Genomic DNA, 13,815 nt, shown 5'->3' with positions numbered 1-13,815 from the left:
AGTTCACCTCATGATCAAATGCACTGACTGAGTTGTCTTTCACCATAGGTGACTGAATGAGTATGTGAGTGGTATGTAAGTGGTGCAAAGACATAGGCTGCCTACTGTATGTTGCTGGAATGCTGGTGAGTTAAAGCAGAGCTCCTCGTGTACGTGAAAATATTTAGGCGTAAATGGTTCCGGCAAAAAGCGGAACTCTGCATCTTTAAGACAAAGCGTCATCATAGACTCACATTTGCGACTTTGTAAATGACGTCAACAGACTCCCAGCATGCACGCTGCAGCTCCAATTATTTGTAATGGCGGGTATTTCTGCATGTCCTGTGAATTGTATTTTTTGTCTAAATTAATTGAATCGTTAATTTAGACGTTAGTCGAAAGTCTACTGTATATTTTATCTAAGAGTTTTGTAGGAAACTTGAATTGAACGTGTACATTTAGGGGAACAAGTGAAATTATCATAGGCATGCTGTCGCGGCTCTCCGTTAGTGTAAGGAATTGAAACTAAGTAACGTTAGCCTATCAATGGTTCGAATATTTGCTGAAATAAATGGTTACAGTAGCAATGTTAGTTTAATCTAACGCGTACCTACCTACCTCTTGGTGGTCACTCACTGTCGGAAATGTTAATTGAGGATCAAAGAATGATACAATTATTGAACTGTAGTAGGCTATAACCTCTAACAATTTGAATTTTATTTTTTTATTATAATATAATCTATCTGGCTTTCAAAAATGGCGGTTTTTGCGTTGATTTCACTATCAGTGTTTTTGTTTTTGATATCAAGTTCAATTCACACCACGTGTGCCTCAAAGTTGAATATCCCCAAAGTTTTATTACCACTTGCCCGAAGCACTAGAATAAACTTTACGCTGGAGGCAACTGAAGGCTGTTACAGATGGTAAGTGAATATCTTTAAAAAGATGGGTACCTTTCCTAGAATATTACCGCCATGGAAATGTGTTGCTTGGTCCACGCATGTATCATCTTACATACTAGGTCATTACGATGCACTGTGGCATATAACTAAATATTAAATCAGAATAATGATTTTAGTTGATAGAAAGTCAATATCTTTATGGAAGAAATAGTTTTGGCTTGGGTATTATCTAACAGGCATGACGGTGTCTGGAAAATACCGGGGATCATGCACATGGATATGAGCCCAGGCCCTGCCATATGCCTCCCATAAACTGTCCAGTGTATGATAAAAAGAGTAGCAGCAGCGTAATAAATGAAGATTGTATGTGTGTAGAGTCAGTATAAATGAGTGTGCAAGTTTAGTGTGTTGGAGTGTGAGTGTGCATAGAGGCAGTGCAAAATGAAATAAACTTTATGCTTTTCATTTTAGAACCTGTGCCTCATCAATCAGAGCCATTTCCTGTCAAAATCTTTAATTTGATAGATAACCGCTCCCAACACGTCCTTGGGCAAAATATAATCTCTCGTAGACTACGTAAACAAATTGGTAGATCTGTCGTCATACATTGGGAAATGTGAGATAAGGAGCAGCGTTAGTTCCAGTGCTTTGGACAAATCACGATTTTGCATTAGCATCTTTTGAATTTAGTAATAAAATGTGACATTTGGCACAGAATTGCCTGTAACTTCAAAGAGATCGGGTGGAGCTCTTCGTTTCGGATCCTTGTTCAATCAATCTCTATTCTTAACACTTATGGACCCAAAACTTAATCGAGCGTCTGACCAATTACGCAAGACTTCAGTTCAGTGTTAACTGAGATTAGGCAAAATGTGAGTTATTAGACCGATTTTATGTTCATCGGGTTATGCTGAATAGCACCCTGATGAAAGTAAAACACTTCAGTTTTTAATAAATAAGAGGTTATTTATCTATAAACTTAAATTGTCCCCAGAGAGTGTCTGAATACCTTTCGTTCCTCCAGGTCTTCCACCAGACCGGAGGTGGCCAGCATCGAGGCTGTGGAAGTTGACGTCAGCAGACTGTGTTCCCAGAGAGCCGTCCTCCAGGCCCGCTCCACCCAGCCTTCCAGACTCACCAGCATCATACTGGCTGAGGATGTCGGTGAGTGCAGTACCCAGTTGGATGAAGAGAGATGCAAAGGTGTCTTTATTGTGGCTAAGCTTTTGGTCAAACAGCCATGGAGGGCCTTTTCTTCCAGCATAATACGAGCCTAACGTGAACAGGTGAAATGGGCCTACCTGCTAATACAGAAGTTCATGAGGGTAGTATTGAAATAGCATATTCTCACATAAGCTATTCTTGAATCTCTCCATAGATGTGTTTCCATCCAAATGGCAACAGATTTTCATGTGAATATTCTCTGACTTGTTGCAGATAAGTCTGTGCTTGATGACATAGTGCACATAAAAACGAGTTTGCGGTTAAATTCCCAAATACCAAATATTTTTTTTTACTAGTTAACCTTTTCACACGTATCAACAAACGGGTGTGATCATTCTACGCAGAATACACTCAAACTGGTGTGATTAGAACTAGAGGTCAACGGATTAATCGGCATTAATGTAAAAAAACAATCTATCTTCACATAATCAGTAGTTAAATACACATGGTTGATGATATTGCTAGTTTAACTAGCTTGTCCTGAGTTGCATATAATCAATGCGGTGCCTGTTAATTTATCATCGAATCACAGCCTACTTCAACTTTGACAAACGGGTGATGATTTAACTAAAGCGCATTCGCGAAAAAAGCTGATAAGCGAATAAAGCACAATCGTTTCACATATGTACCTAACCATTAACATCAATGCTTTTCTTAAAATCAATACACACAAGTATATATTTTTAAAGCTGCATATTTAGTTAAAATAAATTAATGATAGCAGGCAATATTAACTAGGGAAATCGTCACTTCTCTTGCGTTCAGTGCAAACAGAGTCAGGGTATATGCAACAGTTTGGGCCTCCTGGCTCGTTGCGAACTGTGTGAAGACTGTAATTAATTTTCCAATTATGACATAACATTGAAGGTTGTGCAATGAAACAGCAATATTTAGACTTGGGGTTGCCATCTGCTTGATAAAATAGGGAACGGTTCCTTATTTCACTGAAAGAATAAATGTTTTGTTTTTGAAATGATATTGTCCGGATTTGACTATATTAATGTCCAAAGGCTCATATTTCTGTGTTTATTATAATTAAGTCTTTGATTTGATATTTGATAGAGCAGTCTGACTGAGCGGTGGTAGGCAGCAGCAGGCTCGTAAGCATTCATTCAAACAGCAGTTTACTGCGTTTTGCCAGCAGCTCTTAGCAATGCTTGAAGCACAGCTCTGTTTATGACTTCAAGCCTATCAACTCCCGAGATTAGGCTGGCAATACTAAAGTGCCTATAAGAACATCCAATAGTCAAAGGTATATGAAATACAAATGGTATAGAGAGGAATAGTTGACGTGTCATAATTCCTATAATAACTACAACCTAAATCTTCTTAACTGGGAATATTGAACCACCAGCTTTCATATGTTCTCATGTTCTGAGCAAGGAACGTTAAACGTTAGCTTTTTTTACATGGGACGTATTGCACTGTTTACTTTTTTCTCCAACACTGTTTTTGCATTATTTAAACCAAATTGAACATGTTTCATTATTTATTTGAGACTAAATAGATTGTATTTATGTATTATATTAAGTTAGTAAGTGTTCATTCAGTATTGTAGTAATTGTCATTATTACAAATATATATATATATATATAAATAAAAAATAAAAATCAGCCGATTTTAATCGGTATCGGCTTTTTTTCGTCCTCCAACAATCTGTATTGGGGTTGAAAAATCATAATCGGTCGTCCTCTAATTAGAACGCTTATTTAGAACATCCAGTTTCGAATGACGCAACAATCAGAATTTGAGCTGGCCACACTGTTTTTCAGAAACTATCTTCACAAACACAGTCCTTACAAAGTTATGTCCAGAATGTGAGCAGTTTATTTTTGGATGCAATGTTCAGACATTCACCGAAGTAGCTACAGCGTAACACAATCATCCAAACCGGAAAATGTAGCCTCAATTCAAACTGTTGTTAGAAAATACAACTTAATTATAATCATTTTAAATTGACAAGTTCAAATATAGCCTATAGATAATTAGCAGGCAGTTAACTATCCTGTTGCGTAATGATCACATTTTGCAACAGTGAGTGCATTCTCGACATTTGTGTGCATAAAACAACTCGCGCTGGGGCGACCGTTAGAGATATGTGGAACTTGGTCTACCGTGTGGCTCAGTGGTCTAAGGCACTGCATCACGGTGCTAGCTGTGCCACTAGAGATTCTGTGTTAGAGTCCAGGCTCTGTTGCAGCCGGCTACGACCGGGGGACCCATGAGGCGGCGCACAATTGGCCCAGCATCGTCCGGGTTAGGGGAAGGCTTGGCCCGGCAGGAATGTCCTTGTCCCATTGCTCACTAGCGACTCCTGTGGCGGGCCGGGCGCAGTGCACGCTGTCACGGTCACCAGGTGTAGGGTGTTTCAAGAAAGGGCATTGTGTCAAGAAGCATTGCGGCTTGGTTAGGTTGTGTTTCGGAGGACGCACGGCTCTCGACCTACGCCTCTCCCGAGTCAGTACGGGAGTTGCAGCGATGAGACAAGACTGTAACTACCAATTGGATACCACGAAATTGGGGAGAAAAACAAGAATAGAGATATCTGGAACTCGTGTTTGAAAAGGTTAAATGGGTTTTCATTGAATTTTCAACTCTACTGATGGTTTGCGTTATATAGCGAATGTGCCCTCTCTGGTATTGGCATGTGCGCGCAAGCCAACTGCTCACAGATACAGTACGGGTATAGCCTACATGATGAAATGATTATGGACAAAAGAGCGAGATTATAAAAATGTGGTCAAATGGCAGCCAAGCATCGATCATCATGTCACCAGAATAACAGCCTCAATATTTATTGGAAAGAAGCATCAAGCTCATCACCTTGCACTTTTACCACCATGTGAAGTTCATCATTATTTATTTCATCTGTAATCTAATAAACTGCATCAATTCCCTAGTCATAGTGGGAAGAGCACACGTGTCATCATGTGACTCAGTTTACTTCGATATAATGGTTATTATATCAATATTTTAGCACGAAAGCATTTCAACTGCCATTTCTCGCATAATTCATTTTACACAGACGAAAAGATCCCACCATGTCTAGCGTATTTTGTTTTGTCAACATTTGGAAAGATTACCGACACATTTGCTGTTTCCATTAGGTCTGTCATGACATTTTGTATCCGACATGTGCTTTACTTGCATGGAAAGGTTGTATGGAGACTTGGTTCAAGGTAAGGACTTGTTATACTTTGGTCCATGGAAGTTGAGGTGATTTAGCCTATAGGCCATCACCAGATAATCTACTCAGTGTATTGCTTAAATCGACCCTATGAACTAGGTCAAGTGATTGTGGAGGCCAGGTCATCTGATGCAGGACTCCATCGCTCTCCTTGGTCAAATAGCCCTTACACAGCGTGGAGGTGTGTTTTGGGTCATTGTCCTGTTGAAAAACAAATGAAAGTCCCACTCAGCGCAAACCAGATGGGATGGCATATCGCTGCAGAACGTTGTGGTAGCCATACTGGTTAAGTTTGCCTTGATTTCTAAGTAAATCACAGACACTGTCACCAGCAAAGCAAATCACACCACCTCCTCCATGCTTCACGGTGGGAACCATACATACGGAGATCATCCGTTCACCTACTCTGCGTCTCACAAAGACACAGCGGTTAGAACCAAAAATCTGAAATTTGGACTCATCAGACCAAAGGACAGATTTCCACCGGTCTAATGTCTATTACTCGTGTTTCTTGGCCCAAGCAAGTCTATTCTTCTTATTGGTGTCCTTTAGTGGTGGTTTCTTTGCAGCAATTCAACCATGAAGGCATGATTTATGCAGTCTCTGAATTGTTGATATTGAGATGTCTGTTACTTGAGCTTTGTGAAGCATTTATTTGGGCTGCAATCTGAGGTGCAGTTAACTCTAATGAACAGTTTCATCTTAGCGCTTGATGGTTTTTGTGACTACACTTAAAGAAACTTTCAGTTCTTAAAATGTTTTGCATTAACTGACCGATTGTGACCGATTGTGATTAACTGATTGATTGTCGTTTCTCTTTGCTTATTTGAGCTGTTCTTGCTATAATATGGACCTGGTCTTTTACCAAATAGGGCTGTCTTCTGTATACCATCCCTACCTTGTCACAACACAACTGATTGGCTCAAATGAGAAGGAAGAAGGAAAGAAATTCCACAAATTAACTTTTAACAAGGCACACCATTCCAGGTGACTACCTCATGACTGGTTGAGAGACTGCCAATAGTGTGCAAGTCTGTCATCAAGGCAAAGGGTGGCTATTTTGAAGAGTAAAATATATTTTGATTTGTTTAACACTTTTTTTTTGGTTGCTACATGATTCCACATGTGTTATTTCATAGTTTTGATGTCCTCACTATTATTCTACAATGTAGAAAATAGTCAAAAAAGAAAGATAAAAACCTTCAATGAGTACGTGTGTCCAAACTTTTGACTGGTATTGTACATGTTGAAATATTTCCCTTTCATTAGGTTAATCCGGTTTGTAAGTGCTTGGCTAGATCTCAAAAAGTGTATCCCCGTGGGGCTCAGTAAAATGAATGAAAACTGCTGCTTTACCACATTGTGCAATGGTACTGCAAGCCAGATGTTTACTCGAGCGCTATTGGCTTGTCATGGGGCAGTCATTCGTGATACAGACTGTAATTAGAGGTGCCTAACACACAGGCCCTTTCAGATGCCTTTCTTATAAACGTCTTTAACAACAATCCCGTTGAAACTGTACAGAACAGTGCAGTAATACTTGAATGTAGCCCGTCGCTAATCACAGCAGGACCTCTGAGCTGTTTCCTTTCTTGCGTTGAATACACCTCGTACCGTATCAGTCATTGCTAAGGTTTGGTGCGTTTGATGATAACTGGCTGCATTACCTGTGTGTGTGTGTGTGTGTGTGTGTGGCTGTCCTCTCCTCTTGTACTCAGTAACGGGACAGGTACTGCGCTGTGACGCCATCGTGGACATCATCAGTGAGATCCAGATAGTGTCCACCACCAGAGAGCTGCACCTGGAGGACTCGCCACTGGAACTGAAGATCCACGCCCTGGACTCTGAGGGTGAGGAGTGTTCAAGGATACACTGTTGTGCTCTATTGGACGGCTTGTAGCGCCGGTTCTCTTTTGCTCCGAGAGATTTACGTCACAGTATGCTGTCATCACACCACTTTACATCAAGTTGCTCTATGCCTACCTCTTTATTAACCGTGTACTTACTCTAGTGACATTGTATCACCATTGTAGCAACAAAGTCCTGATGTTCCACTTGTGTAAACTTTTTACATTGCAATTGCTCTGCAACATGTTACTGCAATGTTCTTAGTAGAGTAATTACAGCTTTACTACAGATATAAGAATAACTTTGAAGTGCTATCCGCTTCAGCTTAATGCATAGAGAGATCCACGGTATTGTTGTGTGGACTAGCCAGTTTAATGACTTTTCCAGTAGTGACGATTGTGATTTCCCCCGTGGCAGGCCTTCCCTGTCCTCAGGCAGTGGTTAAATGTCTCTTTGTTCTGTCTCACTGGTTCCATTTGGGCCAGGCACAGACAAACTCTGTTCAATGAGCTGGAGCCGCAACCTGATTCCGTTTGACGACGGGCCCCTAAGGCGCGCTGCGTTTTGTTGTTTGTTTTAGCCTTTATGTGTACTACTCTCCGGTCTATCAAATGGAAATAGCTGAAATGCCGTGTTGAAGGAGGATTATTGGTGTTTGGGCTTATAGGACCGTGACCTTTAGGGACTAGTCAAAGTGGTGTGCTGTATTTGCCGTCTTGTCCACAGGGATTTAAGTCCTTTCAACGCAAATTCACGGGGCAATGTTTTGCCTGTAGCAGTGTGATGTATATTTTCAAGTTGAAACTTAAATTGCACAACGCATCTTAAATCTAATCCCAAGCAATGGGTGCATGTACTTGGCCACGTCTCTCACTCCCAAATTGTCGATTGTGCAGGAAACACCTTCAGCACCCTAGCAAGCCTGGTGTTTGACTGGACCATAGTGAAAGACGCAGACATGGATGGATACCTTGACTCCTACAACTCATTAAGGTGCGTCTCCTCGCACTCAATCATGGAGAACAACCTGCCCGTGAGGGTGAATGTAAAGTAGATGGTCAACAACATCATTATAGCAACTGGTTTAAGGATGGAAATTCAATGCAAATTCAATCTTACCTGTGACTTATCAGGTTATTTAAATACATTTTGGTTATGATTTTCCTTGTGCCAGATTTGACCTCAAAACCTGAGGCCTATCCTATCCTGAAGTAATCTTATCACAAGTCTAATATATTATCCTCTGTATGTGGAGGTTAATTGTAAGATGTCCATTTGTCACTGTCGATAATAGGCATGTAATGTGTTTTCCAATCCTTTTCCCTCCCTCAAGGGTTCTTAAGTTCTCAGAGTCTACGTACACCCCCCCTGGTTACATCTCTGAGATGGAGAAAGTGGGGAAACAGGGAGATATCATCTTGGTGTCAGGACTGAAAACGGGCCACGCTAAGCTCAAGGCCAAAATCCAAGAATCTCTCTATAAGGTTTTAAAAATGTCCTGAATTTTTTACCTTGTTTTTTGAAGTAGACTGTATCATACTGTATAGTTAATAATTAAATATCGTCTCAAGGACCTCAAATCAGAAGTGTTTTTTTTTTTTTTTTTTTTTTTGTAGAAGCGAGGGAAGGGAACTTCAGAGGGGTATAAAAACTTGAGCTTAGTTGAAGTAGTTTCCTGCCATCGTCTCGGCTCGTGGCAGGCAGCAGCCCTCCGGGGGCATTGACGGCTATAAATAACAATCTGACTTGCGTAACAGTGATGTCTCCTCTCCAGTCTTATCTGTGACGTCACAGCTAGTAGAGCCTGTCTAACCCCTCTGAAATGAGACTCCACAGTCATAGGGCAGGCGTAATATTCGATAACATAGAGAGATTACAGTACCATTGAAGGGTGTATTTACAACAGTCAAATATATACCAAAAATGTAAAGTAGTTTTGTACGTCATGATATGAAATATGATTACAAAGTTGACACAATTAGATTAATGACATGCCTTGGAGTGTTGGGAGCTATTGCTAGCGTGTGAATCATACTGTAACCGATTTGGTCTGGTTTTCTCGGCATGTCAAACGGCATGTGTAGTTTGCTGTGCCGTAACTATGGTATCTACCCTTCACACAGGATGTGGGTGCAGCAGAGGTGAAACTGCTGATTCTGGAGAACATCCTACTGAGCCCTGCACATGATGTCTACCTGCTGGTGGGCACATCCATCCAATACAAGGTCCAGAAGATCAGGCAGGGAAAGATCACAGGTAGGTCTGAATTTGAATCAAGTAAATGAACAATAAATTACGTATTGAATCACGTGCCAATAATGGTTAGATGGTTATTCATATCACAGCTCAGGGTGGCATGTTACAGTATGAAGTAAATAATGGCGATATTATGATAAAAGAACTAACCCGGGTTAGTTCTGTTGCGTTCCAGAGTTATCCATGCCCTGTGACCAATATGAGCTGCACCTCAAGAACAGTGTGGCTGGGCCTGATGGAAACCAAGAGCTGGCAGTGGCTAGTCTGGACCAGAGCACCTCCACTGTCAATGGCCTGCACCTGGGACAAATCAACGTGGTGCTGGATCACAAGAGTATCCTTTAAGACATATCACACTTTACATGATCTTGATTAGTTTTGGACTCCTCTACTGTGCTATGACATTATTTGGGAACTATGGAGCAACATTTAGGCCTGTGGCAGTCATGACATTTTGTCAGCTGGTGATTGCCATACGAATAACTGCCTGTCTTACGATAGTCGACTATTAACATAAACACGTTTAGCGTCTCTGGCTTCCACGCATAGCCTACAAGCCACTGATGTGAACCTTTGGAACATGTACATTTAAAAATAAATAAATCCATTGAATATAGACTACACCATCACAATAAATCCATTATTTATTTTAGGCAGGTCTAAAGAAACACGATATGAAGAAAATGTAGCCTATTTCAGAAGAACGGAATAGCATATTCTGAGTCATCCTTATGTTAGGACCTGATCTGGCTATGCCATATGGCTGTGGGCTACACTAGTTAATTTAGCAGACAATGTTTGCTTAATTCCAGTGGCATTTATTTTATTTTCTCAGTAGGAACAATACAATTGAACATAGCTGAATAAAATAGAAAGGATATGTTTCCCTAATGATTTCTGATGGTGTGTGCACGTGCAGCTATTCTGTGTTGAGCTGTTAACAAACAAACAGGTACTCCTATATGCTTAATTAAGAGTTATTTATGCAACTTTAGTTGAGATACAAATGTTAGGCTATTTGTTTTGATTTCTAATACATTCTAAGGGTGCATGATGCGACTGATGCTGATTTGAAAAAAGTTGCATGAAAGATGAGCACTTCATTTGTTTGTATGCCAGGTAAGCGACACCGGTTGTAAAGGGGATGAATGTGCTTAATTTTAAGAATTGAGCAATAAATCTATCCGCATGAGAAAGCTGGGATCCTGTTTTAAATGGTGGCCAGTCAAAACTCTGTTTTCATACATGATTGCGCAGTGACGGGCTTATAAGAACACGTTTCACTAGGCTCTGTAGGCTATGGGCTATCAAACCGTGTTCCAGGGGTCTTGGGCCTGTAGGCATTGTGAGACCAACCTTTTCAAAACATGTAGGCCTATGGGCTCGGCTACGTGATGCATGGGACTGATTTGGAAAAAGTGACAAAGTATCTTAGACTGCACACGCTGGCCATCATTCACAAGTGATATTGTCATCCATCAGACAATTCTCAATGTAATCTTGTCTTTCTATTTACCAAATAATATATGCGTGATATTAGTTTTGATTTAGAGTGTGCCATTATCATGCATGCACCTGTCGTATGCCCTAGCATTTGCATTGATGTCAGAGTGATTAGAGGGACAATAAAGGGCTGAGTACGGACCATTAGCAAGTTCGGCTACTAATGACCATCGGTGGCATCAGAGCACGGTTTTGGAGAAGCCTAGTTACTGTGACTCAACGGTCATGTGGAATTTGACTGCGGTCATGACTCGTGACTGCCGGCGTGTCGGTAATACGGTCACCGTAACAGCCCTAATCATGTCACAACACTTGTCACATCAACAGGGTTGATGTAATGACATGCAGTGGTGTGTAACATGAATGGTGTACTGTGTAGGAACGGAGTAATGATGAAGTTGAGTGTTCCAGTCTATCTTATAAACTGTATGGTTTGAGCCCTGAATGCTGATTGGCTGACAGCCGTGGTATATCAGACCGAATACCACAGGTATGACAAAACATGTATTTTTACTGTTCTAATTACTTTGGTAACCAGTTTGATAGCAATAAGGGACCTCAGGGGTTGGTGGTATATGGCCAATGTACCACAGCTAAGGGCTGTATCCAAGCACTCTGCGTCGCGTCTTGCCTGTGAACAGCCCATAGCCGTGATGTATTGGCCATATACCACACCCCCTTGGGCGTAAATATATCCTCCTCAGTGGATTGCAGTGCTTTATCTGTGTATATGGAGGAGGTGAGTGCGCCTAGTGGAGCAGAGACGGGCAGTAATATAACAGGACTTGACAGACTGACTAGCTAAAGCTCTACTTAAGACCCTACCCCAGCGAGTTGTATTGTGCACTTGACAAGCACGAGACATGAACCGTGTTGTCAGTATAACTAGAACGGTCCCAGAATGCCACTCTTTGTGTACCTAACGTTATTGTCCTTAATAAGAATTGCTCAGGCCTTCGCATGCAAGGGGTGTCTCGTCTGCCCAACGGGACTCTGTATGTGGTGGAACCAGGCTACTTGGGTATGTTTGCAGGCTTTCATCCTTGTGTATAAGCGATTTTTAATTTTAAAGTATACCGTTCCAGTTCAAATTTGAACTCGTATTGTCTTTCTCTCCCAGGATTTAAGATTAATCCTGGAGAGAGCTGGGTCCTGGAAACTGGACGAGTGTATAATATCCTCATCGAAGTGTTTGACAAGTCAAGCAATAGGATTTACTTATCTGATGTAAGTAAGCTCTGCCTATGTTGTCTTAATTCTATACCGTCATTGATTGATCTGTTTGTTAAATCTGTAACACTGTCACTCTTCTCACTCTTCTAAAATGGAAAACTGAAATTTATTGTCAGTATAATTTTGCATCTTCCTCTTGATGTTTAATCAACTGCAGACTGAAATGCAGCCGGGAGACATAAAATTGTTGTGGCACCTCTTGTTTTTGGACAATAATTTCCTCCTCCACTTGAGATGGACGTCATATTATTTTAGTGTCTCTCCTTCTCATTGGTCTATTATATGGACAACATATTGTCTCACCTTCTCATTGGTCTATTATATGGACAACGTCGTTTGTCCTCTTTGATGGTTGTTTTGTTCCACACTTTAAAACAGTTCTTCTCGGTCTTATTTCCTTCTGTATTTTTAAGTGCTACTCTCTTGATTGTTTCTGTCTGCAGAACATTCGGATCGAAGCTGCCTTCCCAGAGGAGTACTTTGAGATTCTGGAGTCGTCCCTGAATGGCTCCTACCACCGTGTCAAGGCTTTGAAAAACGGGCTAACACTAATTGAAGCTGTGCTCAAATCGGTGGTGGATCAAGTGAGTTTAGTCCTAACCTTGAATTAGTTTCTTTCGCAGATATTTTGAGTGTGTTGTCTTTAATCATTGATGCTATCTCAGATCCAACGGTGAGAGATCATTGTCATTGGTTAAAAATAGCTTGGCTATGTCTTAACACGGTTGTTGTTTTTCTGTTCTAGAATGGAAGAATCCATGAGCTGGCCAACACAGTCCATAATGAACAGGATGTCGAAATCTACAATCCCATAGTCCTCAGTCCCAGTATCCTCACGTTTCCATGGCAGCCCAAGGTTGGAGCCTACCAGTACACAATACAGGTATTTGTCATTTAAAAAAAATACAAGCCAGTCTAGAATCATTCGGTATATGTTCACTGATACCCTTTCTTTTCGAACCCATGTTGCTGAAGAATCTCGCAAATCAGCCACTAGACTTGCATCAAGTTGTGTGTTTATGAATATATTTAGTAGGGCCGACCCCATTTAGTCGACTGGTCTGTTGTTTGGTCGATAGGCTGTTGGTCCACTGAGATTTCTTTAGTCAAGCAGTAGCAAAAAATTAGAATAATTGAATGGTGTACCTGTCTGATTCGCGACAGTCTGAGTGGACTAATCCATTGTGGAGGCTGTGGGGATGTCACAGTCCATCACTAAGACTTGCGCTTCTAAAATTGTATATGGTTATATTACGTAAGAACAATGGTACAACACCAATACAAAATATATCGTTTTTTTTTAACAAATGCACTTCTGTTTTGGATAGCGGTTGCTGTCTGCGGCTCTGAAACACCAGTGCTCTATTGAATTGGCGTCTTTCGTTAGACCATGTTGCTCTGTGCATAATAGCACATTTAACCAGCATATTGGTGTTGAGAACAATGTGGCTGAGGCAGCAGCGGCATGAGGAGATGAGAACAGCACTTTCCTTAATTGTCTAAGAAAAGTGAGGAGAGAGGAAACATCAATCAATATCCTAACTGGCTTTGTAGATCATCCATATATGTACGCAGAAGTAAGACAGATCCTGCTTCTGTGTTTAAGACCTACTGATTCCGTGAGCACCAAACCTAACGCAACCACAACACGTTGGAAAAACTATTTCGCAAATTCGGCTGTTT

At 41.0% G+C, this 13,815-nt stretch overlaps 1 protein-coding gene across 1 annotated transcript in view; it reads left to right on the top strand.

Annotated features, from left to right (window-relative positions):
- The first annotated feature begins 235 nt into the window (after positions 1 to 235).
- The window catches only part of nup210 (nucleoporin 210), a 51,632-nt gene continuing 38,052 nt past the window's right edge, over positions 236 to 13,815 (top strand). Inside the window, exons 1-11 of the mRNA XM_055892973.1 lie at positions 236 to 902; positions 1,906 to 2,045; positions 7,011 to 7,142; positions 8,037 to 8,133; positions 8,474 to 8,624; positions 9,264 to 9,396; positions 9,572 to 9,730; positions 11,852 to 11,920; positions 12,020 to 12,126; positions 12,576 to 12,716; positions 12,878 to 13,015. Of these exons, the coding sequence (XP_055748948.1) occupies positions 736 to 902; positions 1,906 to 2,045; positions 7,011 to 7,142; positions 8,037 to 8,133; positions 8,474 to 8,624; positions 9,264 to 9,396; positions 9,572 to 9,730; positions 11,852 to 11,920; positions 12,020 to 12,126; positions 12,576 to 12,716; positions 12,878 to 13,015 (1,434 nt within the window). The 5' untranslated portion in view covers positions 236 to 735. The remainder of the gene's footprint in view (positions 903 to 1,905; positions 2,046 to 7,010; positions 7,143 to 8,036; positions 8,134 to 8,473; positions 8,625 to 9,263; positions 9,397 to 9,571; positions 9,731 to 11,851; positions 11,921 to 12,019; positions 12,127 to 12,575; positions 12,717 to 12,877; positions 13,016 to 13,815) is intronic.

The sequence above is a fragment of the Salvelinus fontinalis genome, chromosome 31 (genome assembly GCF_029448725.1).
Source record: "Salvelinus fontinalis isolate EN_2023a chromosome 31, ASM2944872v1, whole genome shotgun sequence".
NCBI lineage: Eukaryota > Metazoa > Chordata > Actinopteri > Salmoniformes > Salmonidae > Salvelinus > Salvelinus fontinalis.
The sequence above is the reverse complement of the archived record's forward strand: the minus strand, read 5'-3'. Positions and strand labels throughout refer to the sequence as shown.